Below are 19,015 nucleotides of genomic sequence, written 5' to 3' on the forward strand. Positions count from 1 at the left end.
ATTCTTCCTTTGTTCTGTACATGTATTGTTTTGATTATTATGTGGGAAGTGGATTTTCTTTTCTGGTCCAATCTATTTGGTGTCCTGTAGACTTTCTGTACATTTATGGCCATGTTGTTCTTTAGGTTTGGGAGGTTTACTTCTATGATTTTGAAGATGTTTTCTGGGCCATTGAGCTGGGCATATTCACCCTCTTTTAGTCCTATCATTCTCAGGTTTGATCTTTTCATTGTGTCCTCAGTTTCCTGGATATTTTGGGTTAGGAGCTTTTTACATTTTGTATTTTCTTTGACTGTTGTGTCAGTATCTCCTCAGGTGTCTGTTATGCCTGAGATTCTTTTATCTCTTGTGTTCTCTTGGTGATGCTTGTATCTGGAGCTCCCGATCTCTTTCCTAATTTGTCCACCTCCAGTGCTGCCTACATTTGTGTTTTCTTCATTGTTTCGTTTCCATTTTTAGGTCTTAGAAAGTTTTGTTCAGTTCCTTCACCTATTTGATTGTACTTTCTTGTATTTCTTTATGGGATTTATTTGTTTCCTCTTAAAGGGCTTTTACCTGTTTGCCTGTGTTTACCTGTATTTCTTTAAGGGAATTATTTATATCCTCCGTAAAGGCCTCTATCATCTTGATGAGATGGGATTTCAGGTTAGAATCTTGCTTCTCAAGTATGTTAGGGTATCCAGGGATTACTGTGGTGGGAGAACTGGTTTCTGATGGTGGCAAATTGCATTGGTTTCTATTGCTCATGTTCTTGAGCTTGCCTCTCATCTGATTATCTCTGGTGTTAAGTAGCATGGGCGTTTCTGACTGGAACCAGGCTACTTGGAGGCAGGTAGGGGTCTGTGACCTGGTTTAGAGCCAGTCTCCTGTGAGGCAGGCAGTTCGGTCTCTGGTTAGACAGGGCCTCCTATGTCTCTTATGTCCCTGGTTAGGGAGGACCTCCTGGAAGACAGGCAAACTTTGGGTTCCAGGGACAGGATCTGCCCCAGTTGCAGATGGAAGGGCAGTCTGGAAGGACTGTGTCCCTGGTTAAGGCAGACTTCCTTTGTCTCTGGTTACTGAAAACCTCCTGGAAGACAGGCAGTCTGTGGGATGTGAGAGGGTATATGGCAGCAGATCTGTCTCCAGTAGAAAAGTAGACCAGAAGGAAGATGCAACTCGGGTAAGGGGTTCCAAATCAGTTGGGTTCATCCAGCATTAGTTTGGCTCTCTGTAGGTGTCCCTGCTGGAGTGAGTATTTGGGCAGGAGTCTGACTCTACTTTTGGTGCCAGTATATGTATGGGCCACATATGGTGTAGGCTCTGAATGGCCGTTCCTTCAGTCTCTGCTCTAAATTTTGCCTCCCTATGGATATTATTGTTCCCCTTTTAAAGAAGGAGTGAAACATCTGCATTTTGGTCACCCTTCTTGAGTTTTATGTGGTCCGTGCATTGCATCTTGGGTAAATCGAGCATTTGAGCTAATATCCACTTATCAATGAGTGCATACCATGTATGTTTCTCTTTGATTGTGTTACCTCACTCAAGATGATATTTTCTAATTCAATCCATTTGCATATGAATTCCATGACATTATTTTTGATAGCTGAGTAATACTCCATTATGTAGATGTACCACATTTTTTGTATGCATTCCTCTGTTGAAGGGCATCTGGGTTCTTTCGGGCTTCTGGCCATTATAAATAAGGCTGATATGAACTTAGTGGAGCATGTGTCTTTTTTATATGTTGGGGCATCTTTTGGGTATATGCCCAGGAGAGATATAACTGGGTCCTCAGGTAGTGCAATGTCCAATTTTCTGAGGAACCTTCAGACTGATTTCCAGAGAGGTCGTACCCGTTTGCAATTCCACCAACAGTGAAGGAGAGTTCCTCTTTTTCCACATCCTCGCCAGCATCTGCTGTCACCTGACTTTTTGATCTTAGCCATTCTGACTGGTGTGAGGTGGAATCTCAGGGTTGTTTTGATTTGCATTTCCCTGATGACTAAGGATATTGAACATTTCTTTAGGCACTTCTCAGCCATTCAATATTCCTCAGCTGTCAATTCTTTGTTTAGCTCTGTACCCCATTTTTAATAGGGTCATTTGGCTCTCTGGTGTCTAGCTTCGTGAGTTCTTTGTATATTTTGGATATTAGCCCTCTATTGGATGTAGGATTGGTAAAGATCTTTTCCCAATCTGTTGGCTACCGTTTTGTTCTAATGACAGTGTCTTTTGCCTTATAGAAGCTTTGCAGTTTTATGAGGTCCCATTTCTTGCTTCTTGATCATAGAAATAAGCCATTGGTGTTCTGTTCAGGAAAATTTCCCAAGTGTCCATGTGTTCGAGACTCTTCCCCACTTTTTCTTCTATTAGTTTGAGTGTATCTAGTTTGATGTGGAGGTCCTTGATCTAATTGGACTTAAGCTTTGTACAGGGCAATAAGAATGGATCGATTTGCCTTCTTCTACATGCTGACCACCATGTGAACCAGCACGATTTGTTGAAAATGCTACCCTTTTTCCATTGGATGGTTTTGGATCCTTTGTCAAAAATCAAGTGACCATAGGTGTGTGGGTTCATTTCTGGGTCTTCAATCGTATCTGCCTGTCTCTGTACCAACACCATACAGTTTTTATGACCATTGCTCTGTAATACTTCGTGATGCGTGAGTTCAGGGATAGTGATTCCCCTGGAAGTCCCTTTATTGTTGAGAATAGTTTTAGCTATCCTGGGATTTTTGTTACTCCAAATGAATTTGCAAATTGTTCTTTCTAACTCTATGAAGAATTGAATTGGAATTTTGATGGGGCTTGCATTGAATCTGTAGATTGCTTTCGGTAAAATGGCCATTTTTTACTATATTAATCTTGCCAATCCATGAGCATGGGAGGTCTTTCCATCTTCTGAGATCTTCAATTTCTTTCTTCAGAGACATTAATTTTTTTCTTTTCTTTTTTTCGGAGCTGGGGACTGAACCCAGGGCCTTGCGCTTGCTAGGCAAGTGCTCTACCGCTGAGCTAAATCCCCAACCCCGAGACATTAATTTTTATCATACAGATCTTTCACTTGCTTGGTTAAAGTCACACCAAGGTATTTTATATTATATGGGACTTATTTGAGAAGGGGAGAAGGAAATAATTACCTGTTCCAGCTCCATGGACCTTTGGCTCATTGGCCCTCACAACCTGCCTACCAAAATATCTAACCTGCTCCTTACCCACTAGTGGTACTATTACCTTACTATTTGAGTAAACCCTCCCCACCCCCATACAGCCTTTCTCATCCTGTCTGTTGCCTAGACTGGCCTATTTACTTTTGCTCCTGTTTTTTTTTTATACTCATGATGGTTTTTCCTAGTTTTACCCATTTGCCTAAGAATTTCATAAAGTCATTGTTTTTAATAGCTGAGTAGTATTCTATTGTGTAGATGTACCACATTTTCTGTATCCATTCCTTTGTTGAAGGGCATCTGGGTTCATTCTAGCTTCTGTCTATTATAAATAAGGCTGCTATGAACATAGTGGAGCATGTTTCTTTGTTATATCTTGGAGCATCTTTTGGTTATATGCCCAAGAGAGGTATAGCTGTGTCCTCAGGTAGTGCAATGCCCAATTTTCTGAGGAACCTCCAGACTGATTTCCAGAGTGGTTGTTAAGAGCTTGCAGTCCCAGGAATAATGAAGGAGTGCTGCTCTTTTTCCACATCCTTGTCAGCCTCTGCTGTTACCTCAGTTTTTGATCTTAGCCATTCTAACTGGTGTGAGGTGGAACCTCATAGTTGTTTTTATTTGCATATCGCTGATGACTAAAGATGTTGAACATTTTTAAAGATGGGGTGGTTTATAGATGGGAAAAGTGATTCTTGGTGGAATATATTTGGAATTACAAAAAACACAGGATAGTGAAAATAACTCTCAACAATAAAAAACTCATGGGGGAATCACCATCCCTAACCTCCTGCTGTATTAGAGTAGTAGTGTTAAAAACTGTATGGTATTGGTACGGAGACGGGCAGGTAGATAGAACAATGGAATGGAATCGAAGACCCTGAAATCAACCCACACACCTATGCTCACTTGATCTTACACAAAGGAGCCAAAACCATCCAGTGGAAAAAAGGCAGCATGTTCAACAAATGATGCTGGTTCTAGTGGCTGTCATCATGAGGAAGAATGCAAATCGATCCATTCTTATAGTCTTGTATAAAGCTCAAGTCCAAGTGGATAAAAGACCTCCACATAAAAGAAGATACACTAAAACTAATAGAAAAGAAAGTGGGGGGTTGGGGATTTAGCTCAGTGGTAGAGCGCTTGCCTAGGAAGCGCAAGGCCCTGGGTTCGATCCCCAGCTCCGAAAAAAAGAAAAAAAAAGTGGGGAAGAGCCTCTACCCCATAGGCACTGGGTAAAATTTCTTGAATAGAACACCAATGGCTTATGCTCTAAGATCAAGAATCGACAAATGGGACTTCATAAAATTGCAAAGCTTCTGAAAGGCAAAGGACACTGTCATTAGAACAAACTGGCAACTAACAGATTCGGAAAAGTTCTTTACCTATCATGTGTCTGATAGAAGGTTAATACCCAGCCCATATATTTACAGATACCAAACCTAGATAATATTGATGAAACAAAGATGTGCATGCTGACGGGAGCCTGATAAAGCTGTTTCCTGAGAGGCTCTGCCAGAACATGACAAATATAGAGGTGAATGCTAGCAGTAAACCATTGAATTGAGAACAGGGTCCTCTTTAGAGGAGTTAGAGAAAGGATTGAAGGAGCTGACATGCCTTGCAACCTCATAAGAACAACCATACCAACCAACCAGAGCTCCCAGGGACTAAACCACTACCCAAAGAGTACACATGGACAGACCCATGGCTCCAGCTGCACATGTAGCAGAGGATGGTGTTGTTGGGCACCAGTGGGAGGAGAAGCCCTTGGTTCTGACAAGTCTGGACTCTCCAGTGTAGGGTAATGTCATGGCAGAGAGTCAGGAAGGGGGTGTGGGTGGAGAGAGAACCCCATCATAGAGGAAGGAGAATTGGGATGGGATAGGAGGTATAGATGAGAAACCGGAAAAGGGAATAACATTTGAAATGTAAATTAAAAATAAAATAAAAATATTTAAAAAAGAAAACAGTCTCCTGAGAGACACAGCCAGAATACAGCAAATACAGAGGCGAATGCCAGCAGCAAACCACTGAACTGACAATAGGACCCCCGTTGAAGGAATCAGAGAAAGAACTGGAAGAGCTTGAAGGGGCTCGAGACCCCTTATGAACAACAATGCCAAGCAACTAGAGCTTCCAGGGACTAAGCCACTACCTAAAGACTATACATGGACTGACCCTGGACTCTGACCTCATAGGTAGCAGTGAATATCCTAGTAAGATCATCAGTGGAAGGGGAAGCCCTGGGTCCTGCTAAGACTGAACCCCCAGTGAACGTGATTGTTGGGGGGAGGGTGGCAATGGGGGGAGGATGGGGAGGGGAACACCCATAAAGAAGGGGAGGGGGAGGGGGATGTTTGCCCGGGAAAGGGAATAACACTCGAAATGTAAAAAATACTCAAGTTAATAAAAAAATTCTCTAAATTAGAATAATCATAATTTAAACAATATATTTATGAAAATATATTTAAATATCACTTAATTTATAAATATTGAATATAACTATGTTTTTCAAAAAATAAATGAAAATGTAAGAAAAAAGAGAGATCCAAACTCCTTAGTTTTTTCTCTTCCTCACATTGAGGAGTTTCACTCTGCACACTCTGTCACCATGTGTCACATTTTTATAGAACCAAAATCAATTCGGTCATTTATGCATGCACTTAAATCTCCAACACCGGGAGGCAAAATAAAGTTTTCCTTTATAATCTGACTCTTTCAGGTATTAATTGCACTAATGGGAAACTGATTAATTCAACACTGAATCAATTAAAGGAATACTGAAACTGTGGTAATTTTAATTGTTTTGTCTTCCACCCTTCTTCATTGTAGTGTTATTTGAAAGTGGCAAGTTGTATTTCAAATTTGACATCCTCACTCATGAACCGAAAGTAGGATGGTAGATTTTAACCATAAATTATTATTGTGTTAGGATATTTGGGATATATCTAAAGTACTGGATCGAGTTTATCACTTCTCATTTTAAAAACAAATAAAGAACCTGGTTAACAGAAAAAAAAACAAGTAATATTTAAAGATACTGGAAGGTTAGTTTAAAATCCCATCAGCAATGTAAAAGTGTTCCTCTTTCTTAAAACATGTTTGAAGATGTTTTCTACAGTGACTTAAGACATTCTATTTGGTTCCGTCTCACAAGTTCTGATTCCTCACAATAGTTCAGTGGTCTTGAAACTATCCCTTTGAATAAACAGACCTTGCAGACATTCCATTTCAAAATATAGGGAGGCATAATTTTTTAACTTTGTTCTTTATTGTTTTCCAGTGTTCTTGTGGTTATGCATACTTTTCAGTTCTTCTTTTGGGTAATGAAATCTTTTACCTGTTTATTCTGATGTTTTGTATACCTATGTATAATTTTTACTAACATTTCCATCAAATATATTTTAAATCTTTTATTAAGAGTACTTATTAATATTTTACTTTTATTAAGATTACTTAGAGATCACCTATTCAGATAAAAATTTTTAGCTTAAAAAATCATTTAACATAGTAAACAGTTTAAAGTTAATCACTTCTTTTAAGATGGAAAGAATATCAATATCAAAATTACATACTAGCTTTGGAATCTACAAAAATTATCCAGACTTAGGAATTGCTTAAAGATTCAAGGTATTACCTTACAAACTAATACCAGGGTTCAAATTCTCTTTTTGTTTTTGTGTTTAAAAATGCACATTGGATATGCATCGTCTCTTTATGTTTGGAAGATACTTCTATTAGTTCTGTGTTAACAATACCTATACATAAAAGTCAACAGTGGAAAAAAAGTAATACAGTGCTAATGTTTTGTAGATTACAACATACGGTTTTCCCTTTCATCCTATTAATATTTATTGTGAGAATTAAATATTAGGTAACAGAGACAGACTACTTGAAATTTTTAGATTCTTTAAGTGATAAGGTTTTTAACTTCCAACTGTTATTTCTATACTTTTAGTATTTCATTATTATAGCCTTTCTCATATTTAATTCTATTTTAGTATTTTTTTTGTATCTGGGTATAATCTTTGTAAATAGCATTGGGTTTCAAAATACCATTTCCTATTTAGAACATTTTCTCCCCTATCCCTTATTTTCTATTTTTTTCTTAGATCTGCCAATTAATCCCTTAGACAGTTTCGCTTCAACTGTTATGTCTTAGGTATATCTTTAATTATATGTATTTGTGTAATTTTAAGATTCATAAATAAAATGTAATATAATATTTGTCATTTTGACTTTTGATTCCCAAATCACAGTACTCCAATTGAATCCACTTTCCTATAAGCATCAAAATATTGGATGCTTATGGTTGAACAATCTTTTATTTATGAACTCAGGTTTATACCACAATTTAGTTATTATGAGTAGAGCTACAATAAACATTTATATGCCTGTATCTCTGTGATATGTAGATTTACTGATATTTACTAAGATTATAATCTTCCTGGATTTACATGCTAGGTAATATGGTAGTTATGTATTTAATTTTCCAAGGAATCTTGGTACTTGTTTTCACAATAAAGCTGAAGTAATTTACATTCCTACAATTTTATTATTTTTTACATTTTTATATACAATATGTTTTGATCATATTCATTCACCATCCCAGAACTTCCCATATCCTATCCTACCCACCTCCTTACCTACTCCTTTCTGCTCTTTCAAAAACAAAATAAAACTTACAAACACACACACACACACACACACACACACACACACAGAAAAAAATATTGTCCTGGACTGTGATTGATACACCCAGTTGTTGTAGTAGCCAGTTAATCTCTACTCAAATTGTCACAGCTGCGGCACCACACGGTCCTTGCTACCTGCCCTAGTGTTCTGGGTTCCTGACATATACACAAAGCCTCATATTTTAATATGCCTTAAACAGCTTTATGACTGGGCCAATTCCTAAGCTCCTCCTGGTTGATATACATTCAGATAATCCGAACTCATCACTTATTAAAACCTATAGTTCATCTTGGCTGCCCCAGACCCAGACCTGCAACCTTCCCGGGCCATGATCCCAGCTCTTACACCTTGGCTGTCTTTCTAGCTTGCAATTCTCAGGCTTGGCAGCTACTCCATTTGTGGGCTGGTGGCTATCCCTACCTCCTCCCTTGATCCCTTGCCCCAAAATCCTAAACGTCTTGCTTTGGTCTCTCTGCCAAGCTATTGACCATCAGCAACTTTATTTATCAATCAAAACCAGCTGGAGTAAGGGATTGTCAATGTCTTATGTACAGGTATGCAGATTACCTTTTAATTTTGGGAACCAATTAACATAATCGAAGCATTATACCAAATCCACAGCACGCAATGCCACTGTTACTTTCTCCTTCTTTCAGCAAATATCAGTTGTAAATAGTTTCTTGGTTAGGAGGGTATTTTTTTTTCCTGTTTCACTCTCTTTTTGCTGTTATTTGTCTGGCTTGAATTTTGCAATTCTTGTGCATCCTGTCACAGTTGCTGTGAGTTTATGTGTGTCAGCTGTGTTAGAAGACACTGTTTCCTTGGAGTGACCCACATCTGGCTCTTTCTGACTCATCTTGCACATAGATCCTTGAGCCTTGAGAAGTGGAAGTTGATAAAGATTGTCCCACTAAGGATTAAGTGTATCAAGTTCTCTCACTGTCTATATACATTGTCCAGTTGTGTGACTCTATGATAATTATCATGTATTACCATCTACTGCAAGAAATTTTTCTGATGAGATTTGCATAGTACACTGATTTATGGATGTAGCAATCTGCCATCTGGAGTTGCTTTATTGAAATATTCCTTTGTCAAAAAATAAATATATATTTTCCCTTTAGCCTATGACATATCTTGCCTCAGGCTCTTGACATCACTAACAATATCAGGTGTGGGTTCTGTTTCATAGTCCTGGTCTTACATTCAATCAAAAAGTGGTTAGTTAATCCCATTAGTGCCACTATTGTAGCAAGATATCTTGTAGGGTATTAACTATTATAGGCAGCAGGGCTCAAAGCTGGATGAGAATGACAATTACTTTTGTCATTCAGAAATGTATATAGTACTTTCTGGCACTGTGAGTGCTAATTAGAGGGTGTGAAGCTTGTACTTGGCAGCCATATAAATTTTTCCGTTTTTGATGACATAAGTAAATGGTATCTTCAGCAATAGGCCTTACCATCTGTTTTCTTGATTATATCCATTTAGGCTGCAGTAATAGAAAATCAGTTCTATAATTAGTAAGAATGTGAAACAAATTTCATATAAATATTAGCTATTAATCTTTCTATTGAAAACTATTCATTTGATCATTTATTGATTGGAGCATTTTCAGTTATTTTGTGTTGTGATTTTTGAGATTTTAGGTATTAATAGATATTAATCTGCTTTCAGATACAGAGCTGGCAGAATTCCTCCTATTCTTTTGACTATCTTAATTTCAGCCAAATTTCTCTTATGAACATTTAATGAAAAATTACTCAGTAAAATACTCTCAAACCAAATCTAAGAACGCATCAAAGACATCATCCGCCATGATCAAGTAGGCTTCATCCCAGGGATGCGGGAATGGTTCAATATACAAAAATCCATCACTAATCCACCTTATTAAAAAAAACTGCAAGAAAAAATCCCACATATTCATCGCATTATATGCTGAAAAAGGCATTGACAAAATCCAACACCCCTTCTTAGAAGTCTTGGAGAGGTCAGGGATACAATGTGCCTACTAAACAGTATAAAGGCAATATATAGCAAGCCAATAGCCAACATCAAATTAAATGGAGAGAAAATTAAAGCAATTCCACTAAATCAGGGATAAGAAGAGACTGCCTACTCTCTCAATATCTATTTGGCTGTTTTTGTTTTAAAAGGCTGTTTGTTTTACTAGTCTCCAATGAACATCACAGTAAGCCAATACAGACCTTCTGTTCAAAACTATTGCTGATGCCAAGAAAGACTTGCTGACAGGAGCCTGGTATAGTTGTCCCTGAGAGGCTCTGCCACCAGCACCTGACTAATACAGATACAGATACAACCACCCAACCACTGGACTGAGCCCAGGGACCCCAATGGAAGGGTTGGGGGAGGGACTGAAAGACCTGAAGGGGATTGCAACCCCATAGGAAGAACAACAACATTAATTAATCAGTCCACTCAGAGCTCTCCGGGACTAAATCACAAACCAAAGAGTATACATGGAGGAACCCATGACTCTAGATACACATGTAGAAGAGGATGGCCTTATCTGGCATCAATGGGAGGAGAAGCCCTTGGTCCTGTGGAGCTTTGATACCCCAGCAGAGATGCATACTAGAGTGGTGAAGCCAGAATGGTGGGTGTAAGAGCACCCTCTTAGAGACAAAGGGGAGGGGGTATGGATGGAGTGTTCGAAGAGGGGAGACCAGGAAGGGGGACAACATTTGACATGTAAATAAATAAAATAGCCAATAAAGAAATGCAGAAGTAAGATATATCCATGGATAACTATCGACCAATAATTCTCATTTCTGTAGTGTACAATAATAGAATATAAAAGCAAATATAAATGAACTTCTTTTTCACTATTAAAGACAAAGAAATTTCTAAATATTTTAAGTAAGGAGAAACTATATGATAAGAGCACAAGAAAGAGATTAGATTAGAAAACTAACCAAGAATTATGATAATAGTTAATTTAACTATTGAAATATTTCTTTATGGGGTGATTTAAGTGCATATTAAAATATTTAAAGAGAAAATGCTTTAGAAAGTTTTGTATATAAAAAGATAAAAATTTAACTGGTATTGGGATGAATGCTTTTAATCTCAGCCTTCAGGAAGTTGATGCTGAAGAATCAAGAGTTTGAGGCCAATACATAGCAAGTTTTATGAAAATCTATGCCAGTGTTGAGGTTTGAACATTCATCATTTTATGTCTGCTATGAATAAAATGATGATGGCGATGATGATGATGTTGATGATGATGATGATATTAATTAGGTTTAGTGAGGAAGGTATGTCAAAACCTGAAATGGCAACTAAATTAGGATGTAGTTGAATATCATATCTGTGGTATGAACTACTACTACACAACCTAACAGATTTTCATATAGTATGCTGAAATAAGACACCAATATAGCACATACTGTACAGACAAGTCTATAGTTTCTATATACATGAACTTCAAAAGCAAGCAAAAGTTTCTTCATGGTATATCTTTAGACAGAGAAACTGTACTGGAAGGGAGCCAGAGAAAGACTCCTATGTATTAGAAGTATGTTTGATCTGAGGCATGTTATATGGGTGGTTTCATTTGTTTACACTACTCTATATGTTATGTTCTATCCCTTATCAAAGTAAAGATAACCTCAGAAAATGTATCAATATAACATATGGATGAATATAAAACAACTTCTTGTTTGATCAATTTCACCAAGAGAAATCCAGAATTTGAATTCTCAACTTCTGCTGTCTTCCATCTGTCTGTAGTTGGTTGTTTGTGGCTTGGCCTGTCCTCTAGCCCATCTGTTTTGTGTGTCTAATCTGTCCCGGTTTTGTCATGGAACATCTTGGTTTTTCCATCTAAGTTAATTGAGAGTTTTGCTGGATACAGTAGCCTGGGCTGGCATTTGTGTTCTCTTAGGGTCTGTATGACATCTGTCCAGGATCTCCCAACTTTCTTTGTCTCTGGTGAGAAGTCTGGTGTAATTCTGATAGGTCTACCTTTATATGTCACTTGACTTTTTTCCCTTATTGCTTTTAATTTTATTTCTTTGTTTTGTGCATTTGGTGTTTTGACAGTTATGTGACGGGAGGAGTTTCTTTTCTGGTCCAATCTATTTGGAGTTCTGTAGGCTTCTGTTTATGGGTATCTCTTTCTTTAGGTTAGGGAAGTTTTCTTCTATGATTTTGTTGAAGATATTTACTGGTCCTTTGAGTTGGGAGTCTTCACTCTCTTCTATACCTATTATCTTTAGGTTTGATCTTTTCATTGTGTCCTGGGTTTCCTGGATGTTTTGAGTTAGGAGCTTTTTTCTTTTTGCATTTACTTTAATTATTGAATCAATGTTTTCTATGGTATCTTCTATTCCTGAGATTCTCACTTATTTTGGTGATGCTTGCATCAATGACTCCTGATCTCTTTCCCAGGTTTTATATCATCAGGGTATCCACTCTTAATGATTTCTTTATTGATTCTATTTCCCTTTTTAGATTCTGAATAGTTTTGTTAGATTCCTTCACTTCTTTGTCTGTGTTTTCTTGTAACTATTTAAAGGATTTTTGTGTTTCTTCTTTAATGGCTTCTACTTGTTTGCCTGTGTTCCCCTGTATTTCTTTAAGTGAGTTATTTATGTCCTTCTTAAAGTCCTTTTATCATCATCCTGAAATTTGATTTTAAATCCAAATCTTGCTTTTACAGTGTGTTGGGGTATCCAGTGTTTGCTGTGGTGGGAGAACTGGGTTCTGATGATGCAAAGTAGTCTTGTTTCTGTTTTTTAGGTTCTTGTACTTGCCTCTCGCCTTCTTATTATCTCCAATGTTAGTTGGTCTTGCTATCTCTGACTGGAGCTTCTCCCTCCTGTGGGCCCGTGAGCCTGTAATATTAGGGAGTAAGAACATTCCTGGGAGACCAGCTCTCTCCAGGCAGGCTTTGGGTCTGGAAGGCTGTGTGGGATAGCCTTAGCTCTGGGCGTAGATGGAGACCAGAAGGATCCTGTCCCAGCCTGCTCAGCATTTCCTGTGCCCAATACTCTCCTGATGAGTCTCTCTTTGGACAAGTTAGTGGAGGAAACGTAGGGTCTCACCTGTGAGCTTACGAGTGAGAGCACTCCTGGAAGACCAAATTTCTCCAGTCAGGTTTTGAGTCCGGAGGGCTGTGGGATAGCCTTATTTACCTCTGGATACAGATGGAGACCAGAAGGTTACTTTTAGTGAATGATAGCCACAACATACACAAATATTACTTTTATTCACGGGCATGCAAGAGTACATAATTCAGGAGTATTTGTGGTTGTAAAAGTTGATTGTATGGGAAATCCAAGCCATAATAACCTTAGTAGCATAGTTCGCTTATAGACATGTGAACGTAAACAGCCTAAGTACACAGTAGGACAGCAATATTTCAATATATTTTATTTACTTAAATGTGTGGTATGATAAAAGTTCACTCTTTCTGGAGTCAACATATATTTATAAAAACATATCACTACATATTGTCTCATTAAAATAAATGAATTAATTCATTTAGATATAATAATAATGAATTCATTATATACCATCATAAATAACACATCTAAACACAAAATAAAGTTTATTTGTTTTATAATTTGAAACAGTTTAATTCTCATTAGTGGATGAAACTGAACATTTGCATTTGCTTGTATATCACATTTTTTAAAATATTTTTTTCTTTATTAACTTGAGTATTTCTTATTTACATTTCAATTGTTATTCCATTTCCCGGTTTCTGGGCCAACATCCCTCTAACTCCTTCCCCTCCCCTTCTATATGGGTGTTCCCTTCCCCACCCTCCCCCCATTACCGCCCTCCCCCCAATAATCACGTTCACTGGGGGTTCAGTCTTTGCAGGACCAAGGGCTTCCCCTTCCACTGGTGCTCTTACTAGGGTATTCATTGCTACCTATGAGGTTGGAGCCCAGGGTTAGTCCATGTATAGTCTTTGGGTAGTGGCTTAGTCCCTGGAAGCTCTGGTTGGTTGGCATTGTTGTTCATATGGGGTCTCGAGCCCCTTCAAGCTCTTCCAGTCCTTTCTCTGATTCCTTCAACGGGGGTCCTGTTCTCAGTTCAGTGGTTTAATGTTAGCATTCGCTGTATTCTGGCTCTGTCTTTCAGGAGAGATCTACATCTGGTTCCTGTCGGCCTGCACTTATTTGCTTCATCCATCTTGTCTAATTGTGTGGCTGTATATGTATTGGCCACCTGTGGGGCAGACTCTGAATGGGTGTTCCTTCTGCCTCTGTTTTAATCTTTGCCTCCCTATTCCCTGCCAAGGGTATTCTTGTTCCCCTTTTAAAGAAGGAGTGAAGCATTCGAATTTTGATCATCCGTATTGAGTTTCATGTGTTCTGTGCATCTAGGGTAATTCAAGCATTTGGGCTAATAGCCACTTATCAATGAGTTCATACCATGTGTATTTTTCTGTGATTGGGTTACCTCATTCACGATGATATTTTCCAGTTCCCTCCATTTGCCTATGAATTTCATAAAGTCATTGTTGTTGATAGCTGAGTAATATTCCATTGTGCAGATGTACCACATTTTCTGTATCCATTTCTCTGTTGAAGGGCATCTGGGTTCTTTCCAGCTTCTGGCTATTATAAATAAGGCTGCTATGAACATAGTGGAGCATGTGTCTTTTTTATATGTTGGGGCATCTTTTGGGTATATGCCCAAGAGAGGTACAGTTGGATCCTCAGGTAGTTCAATGTCCAATTTTCTGAGGAACCTCCAGACTGATTTCCCGAATGGTTGTACCAGTCTGCAATCCCACCAAAAATGGAGGAGTGTTCCTCTTTCTTCACATCCTCGCCAGCATTTGCTGTTACCTGAGTTTTTGATCTTAGCCATTCTCACTGGTGTGAGGTGAAATCTCAGGGTTGTTTTGATTTGCATTTCCCTTATGACTAAAGGTATATCACATTTCTAATCTACTCATGAAAACTGTAAGTGAAATAAATCCTTAATGTACTTTAGTAATACCATGAAAAGTTTAGACTTTATGAATCTTGTGAACGATCTTGAGAACACATAGAATTTTCCCATACTCCCCTTAAACATGTTGTTTAGTAACCATGAAAATAATGATAGAAGATGGCATATATAAAGACTTAATAGAACTTGGCTAATCTAAATATTCAATAAGCACATTAATAGAAAATGAAAAACCAAATAAGATAAAGAAAAAAGAGAAAATACTCTAAATGACATAAGATAATTATTTAAAAAGTTTAATACTTAATTTTTAAAAAGGCCTTATAGATGGATTAAAATGTATCTAAGTGACTTTAAGACTTTGAGCAGATCTAGCGACTAGGGGGGAAATGGGACCCCTGCAGAAGAGTGGAGGTGAAGATTGTTGGAGCCAGAGGTGTAGATGATAGCACAAGAATATGATCCACATAATCAACTACTCAGTGCACGTAGGGGACTCACAGATTGAAGCAACAGTCATGGAGTCTGGATAGGCCTGAACTAGGCTCTCTGCATTACATTATGGTTGTATAGCTTGGTATTTTAGTAGGACTCCCAACAGTGGGAATGGGGATGTTTCTGATTGTTCTGCCTGTACTTGAGACTCTTTAACTCCTTCTGGGTTGCCTCATCCAGCCTCAATTTTAGGATTTGTGCCTAATCTTATTGTAACTTGTTATACAATGTTCAGTTGATGTCCTTGGGAGGTCTGCTTTATATTTTTAAAGGAAGTGGAAGATGAGTGGATCTGGGAGAGAAGTGAGGGATTGGGATGAGAGGAATGAAGGGAAACTGTGTTGAAGATACTGTGTGTATGAGGAAAGTATATATATATATATTATATGTATGTATATATATATGTGTGTGTATATATGTATATATATGCATGTATATATATGTGAAAAATAAATTTTAAAAGTTACAATCTAAATATAAGTATAATGAAATATTCAAGCCAAAAATGGGAAAGGTTGAATCGTAAAAACTTAAATTATGTGATATTTTAACTTACATGTTTCATATCAATTGTATGGTGAGAAAGTCGGGGTAAAAAGAATATATATGCCATTTGATTTCATTTACATGAAATACCAAGCAGAAAATTAATTATGAGACAATTGAAAGCATTGGTCATTACTCAGAGTATAGTCTGGGACATGAACATGAAGGGAATATTCTGTGTTGCTAGAAATATTCTATATTTTATAATATTATACCACAGTTTATGTTTGTAATTGTGTAGGCATATTCATGTGTAAAATATCATTAAGCTACATATTTATCCAGGGTATGCTTTTGTATTATAAAATTAAGCCATTTTAAAATATCTGCAGTGAGCAGAAAAATCATGGGAATGTTTATATTTTTAAATATTGACAGTTGAAGAAACAAGTATGATAGAAAATATGGGACGGACGCTTCAGTCCTTCTTAAAAGAGGAACAAAAATACTCATAATAGATATGGAGACAAAGTTTGGAGCAGAGCCTGAAGGAATGGCCATTCAGAGCCTGCCCCACCTGGGGATCCAGCCCATATACATAACCCCAGACAATATTGCTGATGCCAAGAAGTGCGTGCTGACAGGAGCCTGATATAACTCTCTCCTGAGAGGCTCTGCCAGAGCCTGACAAATAGAGAGGCGAATGCTCACAGCAAACCATTGGACTGAGAATGGGGTCCCTGTTGGAGAAGTTAGAGAAAAGACTGAAGGAGCTGATGGGGTTGCAACCCCATAAGAACAACAATACCAACCAACCAGAGCTCCCAGGGACTTAACCACTACCCAAAGAGTACACATGGAAGACCCATGGCTCCAGCTGCATATGTAGCAGAGGATGGCCTTGTTGGGCACCAATGGTAGGAGAAGCCCTTGGTCCTGCCGAGGTTGGACCCCCAATTATAGGAGAATGTCAGAGTGGGGAGGTGGCAAGGGGTGGGTAGATGGGTGGGAGAGCACCCTCATAGACGAAGGGGGAGGGGCAGAGGATCGGTGGTTTCTGGACAGGAAACTGGGAAAGGGAATAACATTTGAAATGCAAATACTAAAATATTTAATAAAAAGGGAAGAAAAGTTTAAAAGTCATTGTCTTACTGGAAAATGAAATTTGTTTTAAGTAGATTTAAGTCTAATATCGATGTTAAAACATATTTTAAGGATAGCATTAAGAGACTATATAATGTCTGGATTAAAGTAAAAATTTTAATCAATAGAATTCAAAGAATTGAAGCATGGGTCTAAGAAAATGAAACCTTAACCTTGGTACAGAAAAGAAAAATAAACTGACAGATTTAGTCGTAGTGCATTGGAATCACTTATAAATGTGCATAGATAAATGCAAACTGTTAAAAGATAAATACAGACTGTTCCTCAGGTTCAGAATACATTTCCTTCATTAAGGAATGAAAACAGTGGAGATAAGGTCCTATTGATATTTATTCTGTTCCATTAAATAAATAAGTTTTATAACAACAGTAAACACTAATTTACTTTTTCTCTTTTTTTTGTAGTCTGATCTTAACCATGAAAATGAATCTGATATAATTGACATGGTAAGTGCACTTTTAAGCCTTTTAAAAACAAGTATTTCTTATTTACATTATTGTTCATCATACTTTTGTAGTACATACATTTACCTCCTTTACTACTGTGTATAATAATGAATTATTTATATATAGTTAATATTTAAAATATATTTTGATTTGTGACATACAAATGCAGTTGGGTATAATTAAATATTTTACACAAAATAGTCTAGGTTGTTAGACAAAACTATAACTATAGTGAAGATTGAATAGTAAAAATTCTTACCTCATTCTGAAACTGAGATTTATTTATTAATATTTCTGACTGTAGCTTAATAGCTTCATTGCATAAAAGTGTCTATATCAGAGATTCTGTTTTTTAGAAGGTTGTGAAGTCACCTATATAAGTCAATGTTAATATATTTTATGTAAAATTACTTATAGCAAATATTGTTGTGAAGGTGTACAGCATAAAAGATTCACTCACTGTTATGAAACTTTTCTTATTTAGTTCCACTAAAGAGCATTTTTATTCTATATCCATTTAAATACATATGCTCATTTTTTGAAAAATTAATTATAGGTGTATTGTTTGAGATATATCTATAGTTCAAATAAATAGAAAATTTAATCTTTCTTATTTCTAAAATCAAGCTATTATTAATTTCGAGGAAGTTTTTAAGAGTTTCAAAGACACATGATTTTTAAATGACTTAACAGATTCACCCCCACCACATTGCTTGGCAATCCTTTTAGGCCAAACATAATCACCTAATAGCAATTACATTCTTAACATACTATCCAGTATAGAAATAGACAAAATTGTTTTTAAGTTCTTTCTTTTTTTCAATTTGTTTGACTTTAAGACTTATTTCTTGAGTAAATGAAAATGTCCTGGCACTATATTAAAATGTTAAATATATTTTTCTGTAAAGATTTAAAATGTTTTAGGGGCCCCCTTTTTGCAGGTCAGGAAATATTTTACTTGAACATTCTAAGACAATAATGATTTAGGTGTTACTTAAATATCCCAGACAGGATTAACAAAATTAAATGTTTCTAAATTACAAATTTATCTACAGTAGGAGTTTTGTAAAAGAAAAAATAACTCCCTCCCAAAAGAAGTATGTTACACACATTTTGAAAAGATCTCAGTGTTTCAAGCAGTGGTAGACAAGATGTATCAAGCCATTGAAACCAAAATATTTTTACACTAATAATCATCCTCCAGAAAGTTTCCCAGATAATCTGTACATCTAAATACTTCCAGTATCTTATACCTATACAACATATTAACGTTATGCATATTTATTACTTCCCTTGGTTTTCTTTAATAATTTCTGATGTAAAGCCTTCATTGAATTCCCAAAAGATATAAGACTAACTTGGGGGAGAGAGGGAAATATAATCAGTTTAGAAACTCAGTTAAAATGTAAATTTATCTAAATCTCTAAATGTTTAATAAAAACGAGTATCTTCTTCATTTAATACTCTGCTCCATTTAATACTGTACCATAAATTGCACTATAGAGTAGACCTCTACTTTCATACAGAATCTTTTTTTGTATGAAATCGTGGTAACTGGTTGATTTTAAGATAAATAAATTAGGTTAATCCAACTAAAAATTAGGCAACACCCAATATAGTCTGTGCAAAATTTAATAGTTTT

The 19,015-nt window shown here is 36.8% G+C and overlaps 1 protein-coding gene across 3 annotated transcripts in view; it reads left to right on the forward strand.

Annotated features, from left to right (window-relative positions):
* Positions 1-19,015, forward strand: part of Tex16 (testis expressed gene 16) — a 373,047-nt gene that overhangs the window by 107,921 nt on the left and 246,111 nt on the right. For all 3 annotated transcript variants that reach the window (NM_001417287.1, NM_001417288.1, NM_001417289.1), the window contains 1 exon segment: positions 17,332-17,373. In NM_001417287.1, coding sequence (NP_001404216.1) covers positions 17,332-17,373 — 42 coding nt within the window.

Source organism: Rattus norvegicus, chromosome X (genome assembly GCF_021556685.1).
Source record: "Rattus norvegicus strain SHRSP/BbbUtx chromosome X, alternate assembly SHRSP_T2T, whole genome shotgun sequence".
NCBI lineage: Eukaryota > Metazoa > Chordata > Mammalia > Rodentia > Muridae > Rattus > Rattus norvegicus.